The following is a 14809-nucleotide window of genomic DNA, read 5'->3' as shown; positions in this document are numbered from 1 at the left end:
GACAAAAGCACACAGTGGGTGAAGCAATATGGAGCCTGCCGTCTCAACTCAGGTCTGTGGTGACAGGAAGCAATCCCAAGGGGACTGGCAGCCTGCTTTGTCCTCAAGAAGCTCCCAGTTCACTGGTGGCAGCAGCTTTTGGGCTCATGAGAGTAGAAAGGCTCCCCAGCAGCTTGGGAGCCTGCTGACTGCTAGAGAGGTGAGGGAGGGAGAAACAAACCACTCCAACTACCCTTGTCATTGGACTCCAAGCCTCTCAGGGGTTGATCTCTGCCAGTATCTTGCTCCTTCTTATTCTGCTCTGCAACTTCTTCCCATGGAATCTATGGCAGGCTCTAGCACTTTTCCCTCAGCATTACATCAGATCTATGTTTGTTTGTTTTTTCTTTTTCATTTAAAACTTTTCCTTCCTTCTGAGACAATCTGGCTGCTGGGGTCAGCTATCTTGTCTCTGCCTTTTACCCCCATTTTTATTTTTATGTTTTCTTCTTGGTTTTGTCCATCTGACTATATGATTTTTACATAATTATGGTGACGTTACAGTTATGTCATATCTCAGCCAAGGAGACTGAGAATTTCAAGGGGGAAAAATAAAGAGATATCAACAATGTATTATGTTTACCTTCTGCAAAACTTTCCATACTTTTTGATAAAATCCAACTGGGACTCTATTCAGTGCTCCATCCAGCCTTCTTCGGCGTTGCCATTGACCTTGACGACTATCTTTAGATGACTGGTGATCATATGTACTAGGAAAGGATCCACTACTTTGAGTCATAGAGGTTCCAGGTGACTTGGGAGAATAGGAAAGGAAAGAACAGAAACCAAAAGTTAGCTCTGATTCTATGATAAAGTATTATAGCACAGTGAATCATAAACACTCTCTGCAGAATTATAAATCACATATTAAGTGAAACAGCCAAGATAAAGAGGTTACAGTGAAGCTAGTAGCCTTATATGTAGCTATGTAGTGGTATAAACTGGCAAAATCCTTTCATAAAGTAATCCAGTGATACATAAGAAGAGCCATAAAAATATTGATAGCATTGGACATTCTTAGTTGTCTCTTTATCTGGTTATCTTTGTTAAACTTCTAGCTGGTATATGGTTTAATTTGTTGCTCTTATGGGCCTAAAAATTTAAAAGAATCGAAACCATATAAAGTATGTTTATTATTATTTTTTTTAATTTCAGCATATTACAGGGGTATAAAAGTTTAGGTTACATATATTGCCCTTGCTTCCCCTCCACCCCCAAATCAGAGCTTGAAGCGTATCCATCCCCTAGACGGTGCGCACTGCACTCATTATGTATGTATACACCCATCCCCTCCCCACCCACATCTGCCCGACACCCGATTAATGTTATTCCTAAATGTGCTCTTAGGTGATGATCAGTGAAACCAATTTGATGGTGAGTACATGTGGTGCTTATTTTTCCATTCTTAGGATGCTTCACTTAGTAGAATGGGTTCCAACTCTATCCAGGAAAATACAAGAGGCGCTATATCACCATTGTTTCTTATAGCTGAGTAGTACTCCATGGTATACATATACCACATTTTATGAATCCACTCATGTATTGATGGGCACTTGGGTGGTTTCCACATCTTCGCAATTGTAAATTATCCTGCTATAAACATTCGGGTGCAGATGTCTTTGTTATAAAATGTCTTTTGTTCTTTTAGGTAGATGCCGAATAATGGGATTGCTGGATCAAATGGTAGGTCTACTTGTATCTGTTTAAGATATCTCCATATTGCTTTCCACAGAGGTTGCACTAGTTTGCAGTCCCACTAGCAGTGTATGAGTGTTCCTGTCTCTCTGCATCCACACCAACATGTATTGTTTTCGGACTTTTTGATAAAGGCCATTCTCACTGGGGTTAAGTGATATCTCATAGTGGTTTTGATTTGCATTTCCCTGATGATTAGAGATATTGAGCATTTTTTCATATGTTTGTTGGCCATTCTTCTGTCTTCTTTTGAAAAATTTCTATTCATGTCCTTTGCCCACTTTTTGATAGGGTTGTTTGATTTTTTTCTTGCTGATTTTCATGAGTTCTAAATAGATTCTAGTTATCAATCCTTTATCGGATGTGTAGCATGCAAAAATTTTTTCCCATTCTGTAGGTTGTTTGCTCTCGTGACAGTTTCTTTGGCTGTGCAGAAGCTTTTTAATTTAATCAGGCCCCATTTATTTATTTTTGTTGTTGCTGTGATTGCCTTTGGGGTCTTCTTCATAAATTCTTGGCCTAGGCCAATGTCTATAAGAGTTTTTCCCACATTTTCTTCTAGAATTCTAATAGTTTCACACCTAAGGTTTAAGTCTGTTATCCACCATGATTTGGTTTTTGTGAGAGGTGAAAGCTGTGGGTCCTGTTTCAGTCTTCTACGTGTGGCTATCCAGTTTTCCCAGCACCATTTATTGAATAAGGAATCTTTTCCCCAGTGTATGTTTTTGTCTGCTTTGTCAGAGATTAGATGGCTATATGAGGGTGGTTTTATATCTGTATTCTCAGTTCTGTTCCACTTGTCTGTGTCCCTGTTCTTGTGCCAATACCAAGCTGATGTAATAACCACAGCCTTGTTCTAGTTTGAAGTCTTGTAAATTAATACCTCCTATTTACAAAGTACGTTTAATTCCACAATGGTATTAAATTAGAAGTCAGTAACAGAAGGAAATTTACAAATACATGAAATTTGAACAATATACTCCTAAATAACCAATGCATTAAGGAAAATAAATCACAAGGAAAATTAGAAAATATTCTGAGATGAAAGAAAACAAAAATACAACATAACAAAACTTATGGGAAGCAGCTAAAGCAATGCATAAAGAGGAAATTCATGTTATAAATGCCTGTATTAAAAAAGATCTCAAATTAATAACCAAACCTTCCATCTTAAGACAAGGAAAAAAAGAAAAGCAAATGAAACCAAAAGCAAGCAGAAGGAAGGAAATAATAATAAAGATTAGAAAGGAAAGAAATGAAATAGAGAATAGAAAAACAATGGAGAAAATGAATGAAACCAAAATTTCTTTCCATGAAAATATCAACAAAATGGACAAATCTTTAGCTAAGTGGACCAAGAAAAAAGGAGGAAAGACATTAATTCTGACCTTACAGAAATAAAAAGGATTGATTATAAGGCCACACCATCAGTTGCCATATGCTAATAATGTACATAACCTAGATGAAATAGACAAATTCCTAGAAAGCCACAAACTACCCAAACTCCAAATTGATTCAAAAAGAAACAGAAAATATGAAAAGACCTTTAACAAATAAAGAGATCAAATTAGTAAGTACAAAATTTCCCACAAAGAAAAGTCCATGCACAGATGTCTTCACTGGTTAATTCTACAAAACATTTATAGAAGAATTAACACTAGTTCTTTGCAATCTCTTCCAAAAACGAGAAGAAGAAGGAACACTTCCCAAGTTATTCTATGATGCCAATATTATTCCAATAACAAAACCATACAAAGATTTTACAGGAAAACTACAGTTTAATATCCTTTGTGAATATAGATGTAAAAATTCTCAACAAAATACTAGCAAATCAAATTCAACAATATACTAAAAGGATTACACAACATGATAAAGTGGGATTTATTCCTGGCATTAAAGGTTGTTTTAATTTCTGAACATTAATTGATATAATATGCTATATCAATAGAATAATGGATAAAAACTACATTATCTTAATAGACGCAGAAAAGCACTTAATGAAATTCAACACACCTTCATGATAAAATCACTCAACAGACTAGGAACAGAAGGGAACTTCCTCAATCTAGTAAAAGGTTAGTCATTTTCCTACAAAAATCCATAGCCAACATCATCAGTCAAAGACTGATTATTTTTCCCCTAAATCAGAAGAAGACAAGGATGCCCACTCTCATCAATTCCATTCAACTTTGTACTGGAGGTTTTAGCCAGGGCAACTAAGCAAGAAAAGAAATAAAAGACATACAGATTAGAAAGGAAGAAATAGAACTATTAATATCTCTATTTGTAGATGACATAATCTTATATATAGAAAATACTAAGGCATTCACTAAAAAACAACTACAACTAATCAATGAATTCAGTAAAGTTGCATGATATAAGCTCAATAACAAAAATCAATTATATTTTACTTGAATAGACATTTCACCAAAGAAGATATACAAATGGCCAACAGGTATATGAAAAGATGGTCAATACCACTCATCATCATGGAAATGCAAATCAAACCAAAATGAGATATCACTTCATACCTATTAGGATGGTCATTATCAAAAAAACAAGTGGTAAGTGTTGGTGAGGATGTAAAGAAACTGGAACCTTTGTATGCTGTTGGTAGGAATGTAAAATGACACAGCTACTATGGAAAACAATATGGAGGTTCCTCAAAAAATTAAAAATAGAATGGGTGCAGTGGCTCACACCTATAATCCTAGCACTTTGGGAGGCCAAGCAGGAGGATTGCTTAATGCTAGGAGTTTGAGATCAGCCTGAGCTACATAGCAAGACTCTGTCTCTGTAAAAAATAGAAAAATTAGCTGGGTGTCATGGTACATGCCTGCAGTCCCAGCTATTTGGAAGGTTGAGGCAGGAGGATTGCTTGAGCCCAGGAGTTTGAGGCTGTAGTAAGCTATGATCACGCCACTGCACTCCAGCCTAGGTGATACAGTGAGACCCTGTCTCAAAAAAAAAAAAAAATTAAAAATAGAATTACCGTATATATGATACGGCAATCTGGGTATTTATCCAAAAGAACTGAAATCACAATCTTATGGAGATTTGCACTCCCATGATCAATGCAGCATTATTTACAATAGCCAAAATATGAAAATAACCTAAATGTCTATGGACAGTTGAATGTAAAAAAAAAAAGTGGCATATAAATACAATGAAATATTATTCAGCCTTAAAAAAGGAAAGAAATATTGCAACATATTACAACATGGATGAACCTGGAGGACATTATGCTAAGTGAAATAAGCCAGTCACAGAAGGATAGATATTGTATGATTCCAGTTATGTGATGTATCTAAAATAGCCAAACTCATGGAAGCAAAGAGTAGAATGGTGGTTGCCAGGGCTGAGAACTTGCTATTCAATGGGTATAAAGTTTCAGTTATGCAGGATGAAAAATTCTAGAGATCTACTATACAACATCATGCCTGTAATGATACTGTACTGTATACTTAAAAATTTTTTTAAAAGGGCAGATCTCATGTTAAATGTTCTTACTATAATAAAAAAATCAATTTTATTTCTAAACAGCAGCAATTAGCAATCTGAAAATGAAATTAAGAAAACAATTCTATTTAAAATAGCATCAAAGGGAAATAAAATATATAGGAATAAACCTAATAAAAGAAGTACAAAACATATATTCTGAAAAGTACAAAATATGTTAAAAGAAATTAAAGACCTAAATAAATGAAAAGAAATCCCATTTTCATGGATCAGAAGACTTAATATTGTTAAGATGGCAATACTTCCCAAATTGATCTATAGACTGAACACAATCTCTATCAGAATCCCAGGTGGATTCTTTGCGGAAATTAACAAGCTGATCCTAACATTCATACAGAAATTCAAGGGATACATGATAGCTAATATGATCTTAGAAAAGAAGACTGAAGTTGGAAGATTCACATTTCCTAATTTCAAAATTTACTATAAAGCTACAACAATCAAAACTGTCATACTGACATAGGATATACATGTAGATCAATGAAACAGAATTGGGAGTTCAGAAATAAACCATTATATTTTGGTCAATTAATTTTCAACAAGAATGCCAAGAGAATTAAATAAAGGAAAGATATTCTTTTCAACAAATAGTGCTGGAATGATGGATATCCACATACAAAAGAATAAAGTTGGACCCTCTACCTTACACTGTACACAAAAAATTAAGTCCAAATGGATCATTGTGCAGAAAAGAGTTAACACATCAGGCCAGAACTGCTATTCTTGGAAAGCCCGGCTTACAAGGTTGGCCCTTGGCTGGCATCTAGAAAATTGGATTTTGGGAGGGCTCCCACCATTCCCAGAACTGATAACAGTAGCTTACTGTACCTTAACTGTTTGTACAAACACTATGGTTTATGTTGAATACCTGCTTTCTTTCTGGGAGTCTGGAGTTTTGGTACATGCCAGACAGAGGCTGTTCACATGACCAGCCCCCAGTAAAACCCTGGGTGCTGAATCTTTAACAAGCTTCCCTGGCTGGCAATATTGCACACATGTTGTCACAAGTTGTTGCAGGGGGAATTAAATGTATTTTGTGTGACTCCATTGGGATAGTACTCTAGAAGCTTGCGCCTGTTTTCTCTGGATTTTGCCCAATGCATCTTGTTCCCTTGCTGATTTTACTTAGTATCCTTTCACTGCATAACTTTGGCTATGTTGAGTCCTGTGAGCCCTCCCAGGGAATCATCAGACCTGGGAGTGGTCCTGGGGACCCCCTTCAACATAGACCTACATGTAATAGCTAAAACTATAAAACTCTTAGAACAAAAAATAAGGATAAATCTTTGTGACTTTGGGTTACACAAAGATATGACACTAAAATCATGAGCAACAAAAGAAAAAAATAAATTGGATTTTGTCAAAATTAAAAACTTTTGTTCCTCAAAGAACACCATTAAGAAAGTGAAAAAAAAACATAGAATGGGAGAAAATATTTGAAAATTATATATCCAATAAGGGACTTATATCCAGAATATATAAAGAATCTTTGCAACTCAACAATAAAAAGACAAAAAAAAAAAAACAATTATAAATGGGCAAAGGTTCTGAATTGACATTTCTCCAAAGAAGATAAACAAATGGCCCATAAGCACGTGAAAAGATGCTCAGTATCATTAGCCATCAGGGAAATGCAAATCAAAACCACAATGCGATACCACTTCATACCCATTAGGATGTCTAGAATCAAAAAGACAATTACAAATAAGGGTTGGCGAGGAAGTGAAGAAATTGGAATCCTCATATGTTGCTGGTAGGAATGTAAAATAATATAGCCCCTTTGACAAAGTGGCAGTTTCTCAGAATGCTAAACGTAGTTACCATATGACCTAGCACTTCCATTCCTAAATGTATATCTAAAAAAAATGAAAATATAAGTTCATACAAAAACTTCTACACAAAGGTTCATAGCAGCATTATTCATAGAAGCCAAAAAGTAGAAACAATCTAGGTGTCCATCAACAGAAGAATAGATAAATAAAATATGGTGATCAATATAATAATTATACTATTCAGCAATGAAAAGGAATAAAGTACTGAAACATGCTATATCATAATGAACTTTCAAAAAATTTTATAAAGTAAAGGATAAAATAGGCCGGGCGCGGTGGCTCACGCCTGTAATCCTAGCACTCTGGGAGGCTGAGGCGGGTGGATCATTTGAGCTCAGGAGTTCGAGACCAGCCTGAGCAAGAGCAAGACCCCATCTCTACTAAAAATAGAAAGAAATTATATGGACAACTAAAAATATATATAGAAAAAATTAGCCAGGCATGGTGGCACATGCCTGTAGTCCCAGCTACTTGGGAGGCTGAGGCAGTAGGATTGCTTGAGCCCAGGAATTTGAGGTTGCTGTGAGCTAGGCTGATGCCACGGCACTCTAGCCCGGGCAACAGGCTAGAATGCCATGGCATCATCCTAGCTCACAGGCTTTTTTTTGTCTCAAAAAAAAAAAAGGATAAAATACACTGGGGAAAGTGGTCATTTGACAGTTTAGATTCAGAAATTAATATAAAATAGAAGATAATAGAAATATTTTCTGAGAAAAGAATTCATAGTTTATTTTGGGCCAAATATCTAAATCACAAACTATTGCAATGTAAAAGAGAAAGGTATCCCCAAACGTTTCTATTGGCAAGTGATTATCCCATACACTGAACTGTCAAGTAGAGGAACTGTCATTTAATTCATCTTCATTGTCTTGTCTCTACCACCCAGATCCTAGGCTGTTGATAGTGGGGTCAAACCAGAAAGGGTACGGGTCTGATAGAGTACAATTCAGACCCTTTTCCAAAACCAAATAACAATAGTTTTGAGTTTTTTACATTAAATTTTCTTCTATACCTCTGTCCTTTATTAATGTAGACATGACAGACTTGGCCAAGTCTTATTAATTCATTACAGGGTATTTGGTTAAAGTTAACCAAAATCCTAATATTACTTTCAATAGTTTTCCATTTTTTGTTTGGTTGTCACCTGGCCTAAATCTCTTTAGCCTGAGCAATCTGAAATTATAGGCCATTATGAATCATTGATTTAAACCAAAGAAATTTAATTAGAGATCAGTCTTCCTAAACTATAAGCTTCATGAGGGCAAGGACCCCATCTGTTTTGTTCACTATTGTATCTCCAGTACCTGGCACAAAATTACCACTCAATTAATATTTACTAAATGAATTAATAATCAGAAGAACAGCTAACTCAGTGGTTTTTAATCTTAAAATACATCAGAATCACCTAAAGAGCTTATTAAAACATAGATTGCTGGGCCAGTATGTGTAGGGTGAGGACCAAAAAATTGCATTTTGAATAAGTTCCCAGGCAATGCTGATGCACTCTAGTACTGTACCTGGTGCATAGTAGGCATGTAATAAATTATATTTGTTGAAATAATAAATGAATACACAGATAATTAACATACTTATTAAATTAAATTTTGTTTTCTGAAATGGAAAAGAGGCTAGAGTTGAATTCCCTTCTCTGCCTTATTGGGAAAGAATTGGAAACACTTCACCCACATACATGAAAATGCTTTATACTTAGTTTAGTTTTTAATTAATTTTGTTTTTCTTTTTAGTCAACCAGTATATGTCATGATTTATACAACATGTTTTCAAAGCACTCTTGTGAATGGCATATAATACAAGATAACAGCAGTTACCAGAAAAGGCGCTGACATCAAATCTATACCCAAGGGAAGACCACCATTGGACTATGAAAAAAAATTAAGAAAATAAAATTTTAAAAGGCATGAGGCAAGGTAACTGTTACTTGTGTTTCTAAAAGTTATTAGTAGAATGAAAGTACAGACTACTTAAGTAACTAGCCAGCATGATATCATTAAAAAGCTGATGAAATAGCCTTACTCTAGAAGTCATGGTAAAGGGTAAAATAAATAAAACTACCTCAAAAATGTTTTTTCCATAATCATAAAAGAGGGCATTGGTGAGTGGTAGGGAGAAGGGCTTAGAACAATACAAAATGCCAGACAGGCAGGTGAGGATGGAAATCAATATTTAGAAATAAGAAAGTAACAAAAATTTAGGGCTCTCAATCCTCTAAATTATAGTCCTAATGATTCTGGCTCCCTTGAAGACCTATAGACAGTCAATGCGTAGAAAAAAGCCTAAATGACGTAGCTGGGTAGGTCAAGTCTTCTCTCTCTCTCTCTCTCTCTCTTTCTTTTTTTTACAAGAGACAGGACCTCACTCTATTGTCCAGGCTGGAGAGACAGGATCTCACTCAATTGTCCAGGCTGGAGTGCAGTGGCATGATCACAGCTCAGTATAACCTCAAACTCCTGGCTCAAGCAACCCTCCAGCCTCAGCCTCTGTAGTACCTAGGATTATGGGTCTGCACCACCACATCCAACTAACTGGTTTTATTTTTTTGTAGAGATGGGGTCTCGCTACATTGCCCAGGCTGGTCTCAAACTCCTGGCCTCAAGGGATTCTCCCACCTCTGCCTCCCAAAGCGCTGGGATTACAGGCATTAGCCACCACACCTGTCCAATAAGTCAAGTCTTAAACAAATATAAAATGTTTAGCCAATCACTCTCAACCAAAACAAGGACGATTTACTGATAACAACAGTTTATTCAATATTCAATGTATAATTCTTTCACCTTCCAAATCAGAAAATGTCCGGATTACTCAAATTATCTGGGAAAAAATTGTAAAATGAACACTTAAAAAAAAACACACACACACAAGGCCTTTTCTTATTCCATTGCATTCTTGGCCTTGCATAAATATAAATGTCAAAGGGTATTTGATGAGTGTATTCAAGTTTATTTCAAATTAAGCTTTAAGCATTGGCTCATTTTCCTCCCAAATGGTTTCTGATTCTTTTTTAAAAAAACAAATAGGTGGGCACGGTAGCACATGCCTGTAGTCCTAGCTACTCAGGAGACTGAGGTAGGAGGATCGCTTGAATCTAGGAGTTCTGGCTGTAGTGTGCTATACTGATCGGGTGTCCACACTAAGTTTGGCATCAATATGGTGACCTCCCAGGAGTGGGGGACCACCAGCTGGCCTAAGGAGGGGTGAACTGGCCCAGGTCGGAAACGGAGCAGGTCAAACTCTTGTGCTGATTAGTAGTCGAATCGTGCCTGTGAATAGCCACTGCACTCCAGTGTGGGCTACATAGCGAGACTCATCTCTTAAAAAAAAAATAAAAAAAAAGAAATAAAAAAACCAAATAGCCGAGCATGGTGGCACATGCCTGTCCCAGGTACTTGGGAGGCTGAGGCAGGGGGATCACTTGAGCCCAGGAGTTTGAGGCTGTAGTGTGCTATGATTGTACCTGTGAATAGCCACTGCATGCTAGCCTGGCCAACATAGTGAGATCCCATCTCTAACAAACAAAGCCAAAAAACCCCCCAAATCTCCATTTCATCTCTCTCCTTCTGGAGGTGTTTTAATACTGTAAGCTATCATAATTCTATTTTAAAAGTAGGAGGAGTGGTTTTAAGCTTTTCATAAAAAGGGCTTCTAGGAGAGACCAAACGAGTATGTTCTCAACTTCAAGATCTTGAAACCATATGATTTCCTAGGATTTTAAAAAAAGGTATAGAAATCTGTGTCAACTATTTCCTTGTAGGATGTAACAACTCCATCTATTTTCACCTGTAGGAAAAAGTAAGAGACTATAATATCATGTTCAGTGACTCCCAGAATGATTTAGGTCCTTCTCCTCTATTTGTCCTCAACACTTTTTGTATAACTTGTTAAAGAAAAAATTATTCAATGACACTTGTTAAAGCATGGTAAGGATGACTTTATTTAGGACCACTGTGATAGGTATAGGGACCACTCCAATTGGGGTCTTGCAGTAGAGGAGAGAGATTGGGCTCAACTCTAAATATAACATGGGCAAGCAGGAATTTATAGCCAATGGGCAGTGTGGGGGATCAGTGGATGGAAAAATAGTAACATTGGAAAATACTGGGGTAAGACAGATTCCGGTTAAACTGACCTAACAGGATTCTTGTTAAAGACAGGCCAGGGTAATCAGACATCACCTGGGGGGGTGGTGGAGGATAAGAACTTGATCAGATATTGAGGATGATCAGGCATCAAGGATAATCAGACATTGAGGATAGAGGGTTCTGGGTAAAATTACTTAGCTAGGTTCTTTTGCTAAAATGGGATTTTACAAGGAAGTGCACAGATGGGCTTAGGAGAAGGTTCAGAAGCCTGACTAAAGTTTGGCTAAACAAAGAATCTTTGTCATGGCAATGATAAAAGTCAAATTTGGAGATAATACCTGAAAACAAATTTAAAAAATAAGGTCCTCATCTAATCTCATATTCTCTCTAGTAGCTATTCTTAAAAATAAGAAGTCTAATTCTAGTTTTATAAAGAAAATTAAAATTCCCAAATTGCATGTCAGTCCTAACAGCAGAAACTCAGGATTTCAATTTCTTGCTATCAAATGCAAGTTGCTTTCCTTCTACAATTAGCAAAGTAGTTCCAGAAAAATGAAAGCTATTTAAAAAATGATTGTTATAAAGGAGATTCAAACAAGCTACTCCATGGCTTGTTACGTTATTTGTAAAAAGGCCACGAGCTCATGCATGTTATATAGAATTAAAGGCAAGCTAAACTATGTTAAAGATCTCTAGTTATTTCACCTGGCTTTCAGCTGAGATAGACAGTCTACGAAATTCCACCTGAAAAATAAATGGCCCAAATTAAACTCAGGATAGGAAATAATTGATCCCAACAAAGTTTGATTTCAAAAGAATATTCTTAAACATAGCAATATCCCAGCGAATCTCCCAAGTAGTATCTTACCTGCTTTATCTCACTTTTTAACTGCATGATTCCAGTTCGTTCTGTTTTGGTTGCTCCAACAGCACCAATCTCATGGATAGAAATAGCGGGACTGACATTTGAATCAGTGGGACGAACTATATAGCATGAAAGATTAAAGAGAAAGAGAGAAGATAATCAAATACAATTTTTTCTCTACCATGTTAAAAAGACTTAGATGTATGTCCTTATTTTTAACTTAATTTTAAAAACTAATTATAATCTTGCTATTTAAAGGGTAGTCCACGGACCAGCAACATCTGTACCACCTAGGAGTTTGTTAGTAGAATCTCAGGTCCCACTCCAGACTTACTAAGTCAGAATCTGCATTTTAGCAAGATCCCCAGCTTGAGGAGTACTGCATTATACCTTTTTTTTGCCACTCTAAGATCTGACATCCATCCATCTGACCCTATACATCAATTTATCCTAAGCCTGAAAGTTGAGCATGAGATATAACCCCTTTTCCTCTGCTGCTTTAGGTATGTGACACCAAATACTGCCTAAACCACAAATGCAGGTGGAAGATTAGTTTGTGATGGACTCCTAGATACATTTAAATCTAAAGTTGAAAATATACATTAGATGTACTGTAAGCAGCCACACATATACACACATATACAACGCTCCAAGTGCTACTGAATTACTGGCAATTAGAATACAAGGCAGTTTCAGAAGATATGGGCTGCTAGTTGTCCTAAAGTAGAGACTTAAGGTAATGTAAGGGAATGAATAAAAAACTTAAAAACAAAACATGATAGTAAGCAATCCACTTAGTTCATATATCATTTAAGGAAAAAAATGAGACACATAGTAGTTTCCTAATATTGTTTCAGAAGACAGTTTTGCTTTTAACTGTTTTATATATTGGGGTTCTATTTATTTGTGGTAGAAGGTTTCTCTGATGAAAGAAAAAAACATTTTAAAACCAATAAGGCACTTAAACCAAACAATCAGAAATGGAAATTCAGTTATTTAATCTTACCACTTCGTTCTACTCCAAACTCCTTGCCACTGAGAATGTGATGTAGGAGATTCTTCATGGCTGAAGGACTGAGATTCATCAGGCCCTCTGTGGCTTCCTCAGCTAGTCAGCAGAAACATTAGAACAGAAGGACTTCTAATTCACCTGCCATTCCCTCCCTATTTTTTCTCTATTTCCTTACTTACTTAGAATTTCTGAGTCACTCGATTAGAAGGATAGAATTACAAAATAAATTGCTAGTACCATATTGCTTAGATATTCATACTGCAATAAATTCTTAATTATTTAAGGACTGACTATCCAGTTTGTAGATTAGCCAGGTCATTGATTTCTTCTTCACTGCCCTCCTCCACACCATTAGGGTACTCAGTAGAATCTTTATTTGAAAGTGGTAAGAATAAAAGAACAATGGAATTGGAGGCCATTTAGAAAAGGCAATGAATGTATGTATGCAGATGGACTTGAATACTTAAAACTTCTCAGTCTAGAAATAAAGAGACCTAAAGGGGAATAGATATGAATCCATGAAATTATTCAGAATATTGAGAGGATAACTTGAACTTGTTCATCAACATCAGACACTTATTAAGAATTTACTACAGGTAGGTCATCATTTTAAGTAATGTTACTACAAACAGGTATGACATGGTACCTGACCTTGAGAGGCTGATCATCTATTTGAGAGAGATGGGACATGTAAACAAGATAAGCAACAAGAAACCATTCCATATACTATATGTGAAATGAGAGGTATATACAATAAGTGCTTTTCAAATCAGAGGAGACATCATTCTTCAGGGATGGGGATTGATAAATAGTGGGAAGTACTGTTGAAGTAGTAGGTAGAAGCCAGACTGTTGAGGGTATTGAATATCAGACCCAGGGATTTTTGACTTTATCCAATAGGGAATAAAAAGCCATGGTTTTGATGAATCCATAGGAAAGCAAGATCCATAACAGGAAAAGTGAAGAACGTTCACTCATTGGGGTTTATTAATGATCAATCACACTCTCTCATAAAACATCCCTTGATATCACAACTAGAGAATACTATATAACACGTTTATCTATAACAGTGTGCTGAACTGGAAATCATTTGAAATCAGAAAGACTTGAACTTAAATTCCACTATTGACTATCTTGATGATACTTTGGGCAAGTTACTTAACCTCTCTGAGGTTATTGGTAAAAGTGGGACAATAATACCTTCTCCAGAATTGCTGTAAGGATTCAATGAGACAATGTATGTAAATATAAAGCAAAAAGTACAGTGTCCAGCATATGGTAGGTATGAAATAATTGTTAGCTCTCTTCCTTCAAAGGATTATTTAAATATAAATTATCTCATTTGTTTGATTTAGGTCTGACTCAAACCAATGCATTTAGCCTCTTGTTAAAAGCTCAATTAAAAGACTTTTGGGAAAATTTAACTGAAAAGAATGGCTAAAAATTGAGTTTTACAACTGTGATTTTATTTTTCTATGACACCCCTACCTGTATTATTTTGCCGTTCTTGTTGAAATCAAACAAATATACCAATGGAAAAAAAGAGTCATGCCACAGGGGTCCTTTTTTCCCCTTCACACTTTCATATATTTCTGCTCTCCAGCTTTCATAGGCCCCAACTATTTTTCAAACTAAAACTTTTATCTTGCCAAATACACCTATAGTTAATTTAAAAGAGAGTCTTGTCAAATAAACATTAATAAAATAGTCTTCCTTTATTCAATCATGATGTTGACTAGACAGAATACTG

General features: G+C 36.0%; 1 protein-coding gene across 5 annotated transcripts in view; it reads right to left on the bottom strand.

Annotated features, from left to right (window-relative positions):
• Positions 1-14809, bottom strand: part of PHKA1 (phosphorylase kinase regulatory subunit alpha 1) — a 131195-nt gene that overhangs the window by 15461 nt on the left and 100925 nt on the right. The window contains exons 26-30 of one of the 5 annotated variants that reach the window (XM_045537750.1): positions 13054-13155; positions 12051-12166; positions 11888-11926; positions 8915-8965; positions 623-793 (exon numbers count right to left, since the gene is read on the bottom strand). In XM_045537750.1, coding sequence (XP_045393706.1) covers positions 623-793; positions 8915-8965; positions 11888-11926; positions 12051-12166; positions 13054-13155 — 479 coding nt within the window. The remainder of the gene's footprint in view (positions 1-622; positions 794-8914; positions 8966-11887; positions 11927-12050; positions 12167-13053; positions 13156-14809) is intronic. The other 4 variants (XM_045537751.1, XM_045537752.1, XM_045537753.1 and 1 more) reach the window with 4 other exon arrangements.

This window comes from Lemur catta, chromosome X, assembly GCF_020740605.2.
Source record: "Lemur catta isolate mLemCat1 chromosome X, mLemCat1.pri, whole genome shotgun sequence".
NCBI lineage: Eukaryota > Metazoa > Chordata > Mammalia > Primates > Lemuridae > Lemur > Lemur catta.
This window is presented reverse-complemented; position numbering and strand designations above follow the sequence as displayed.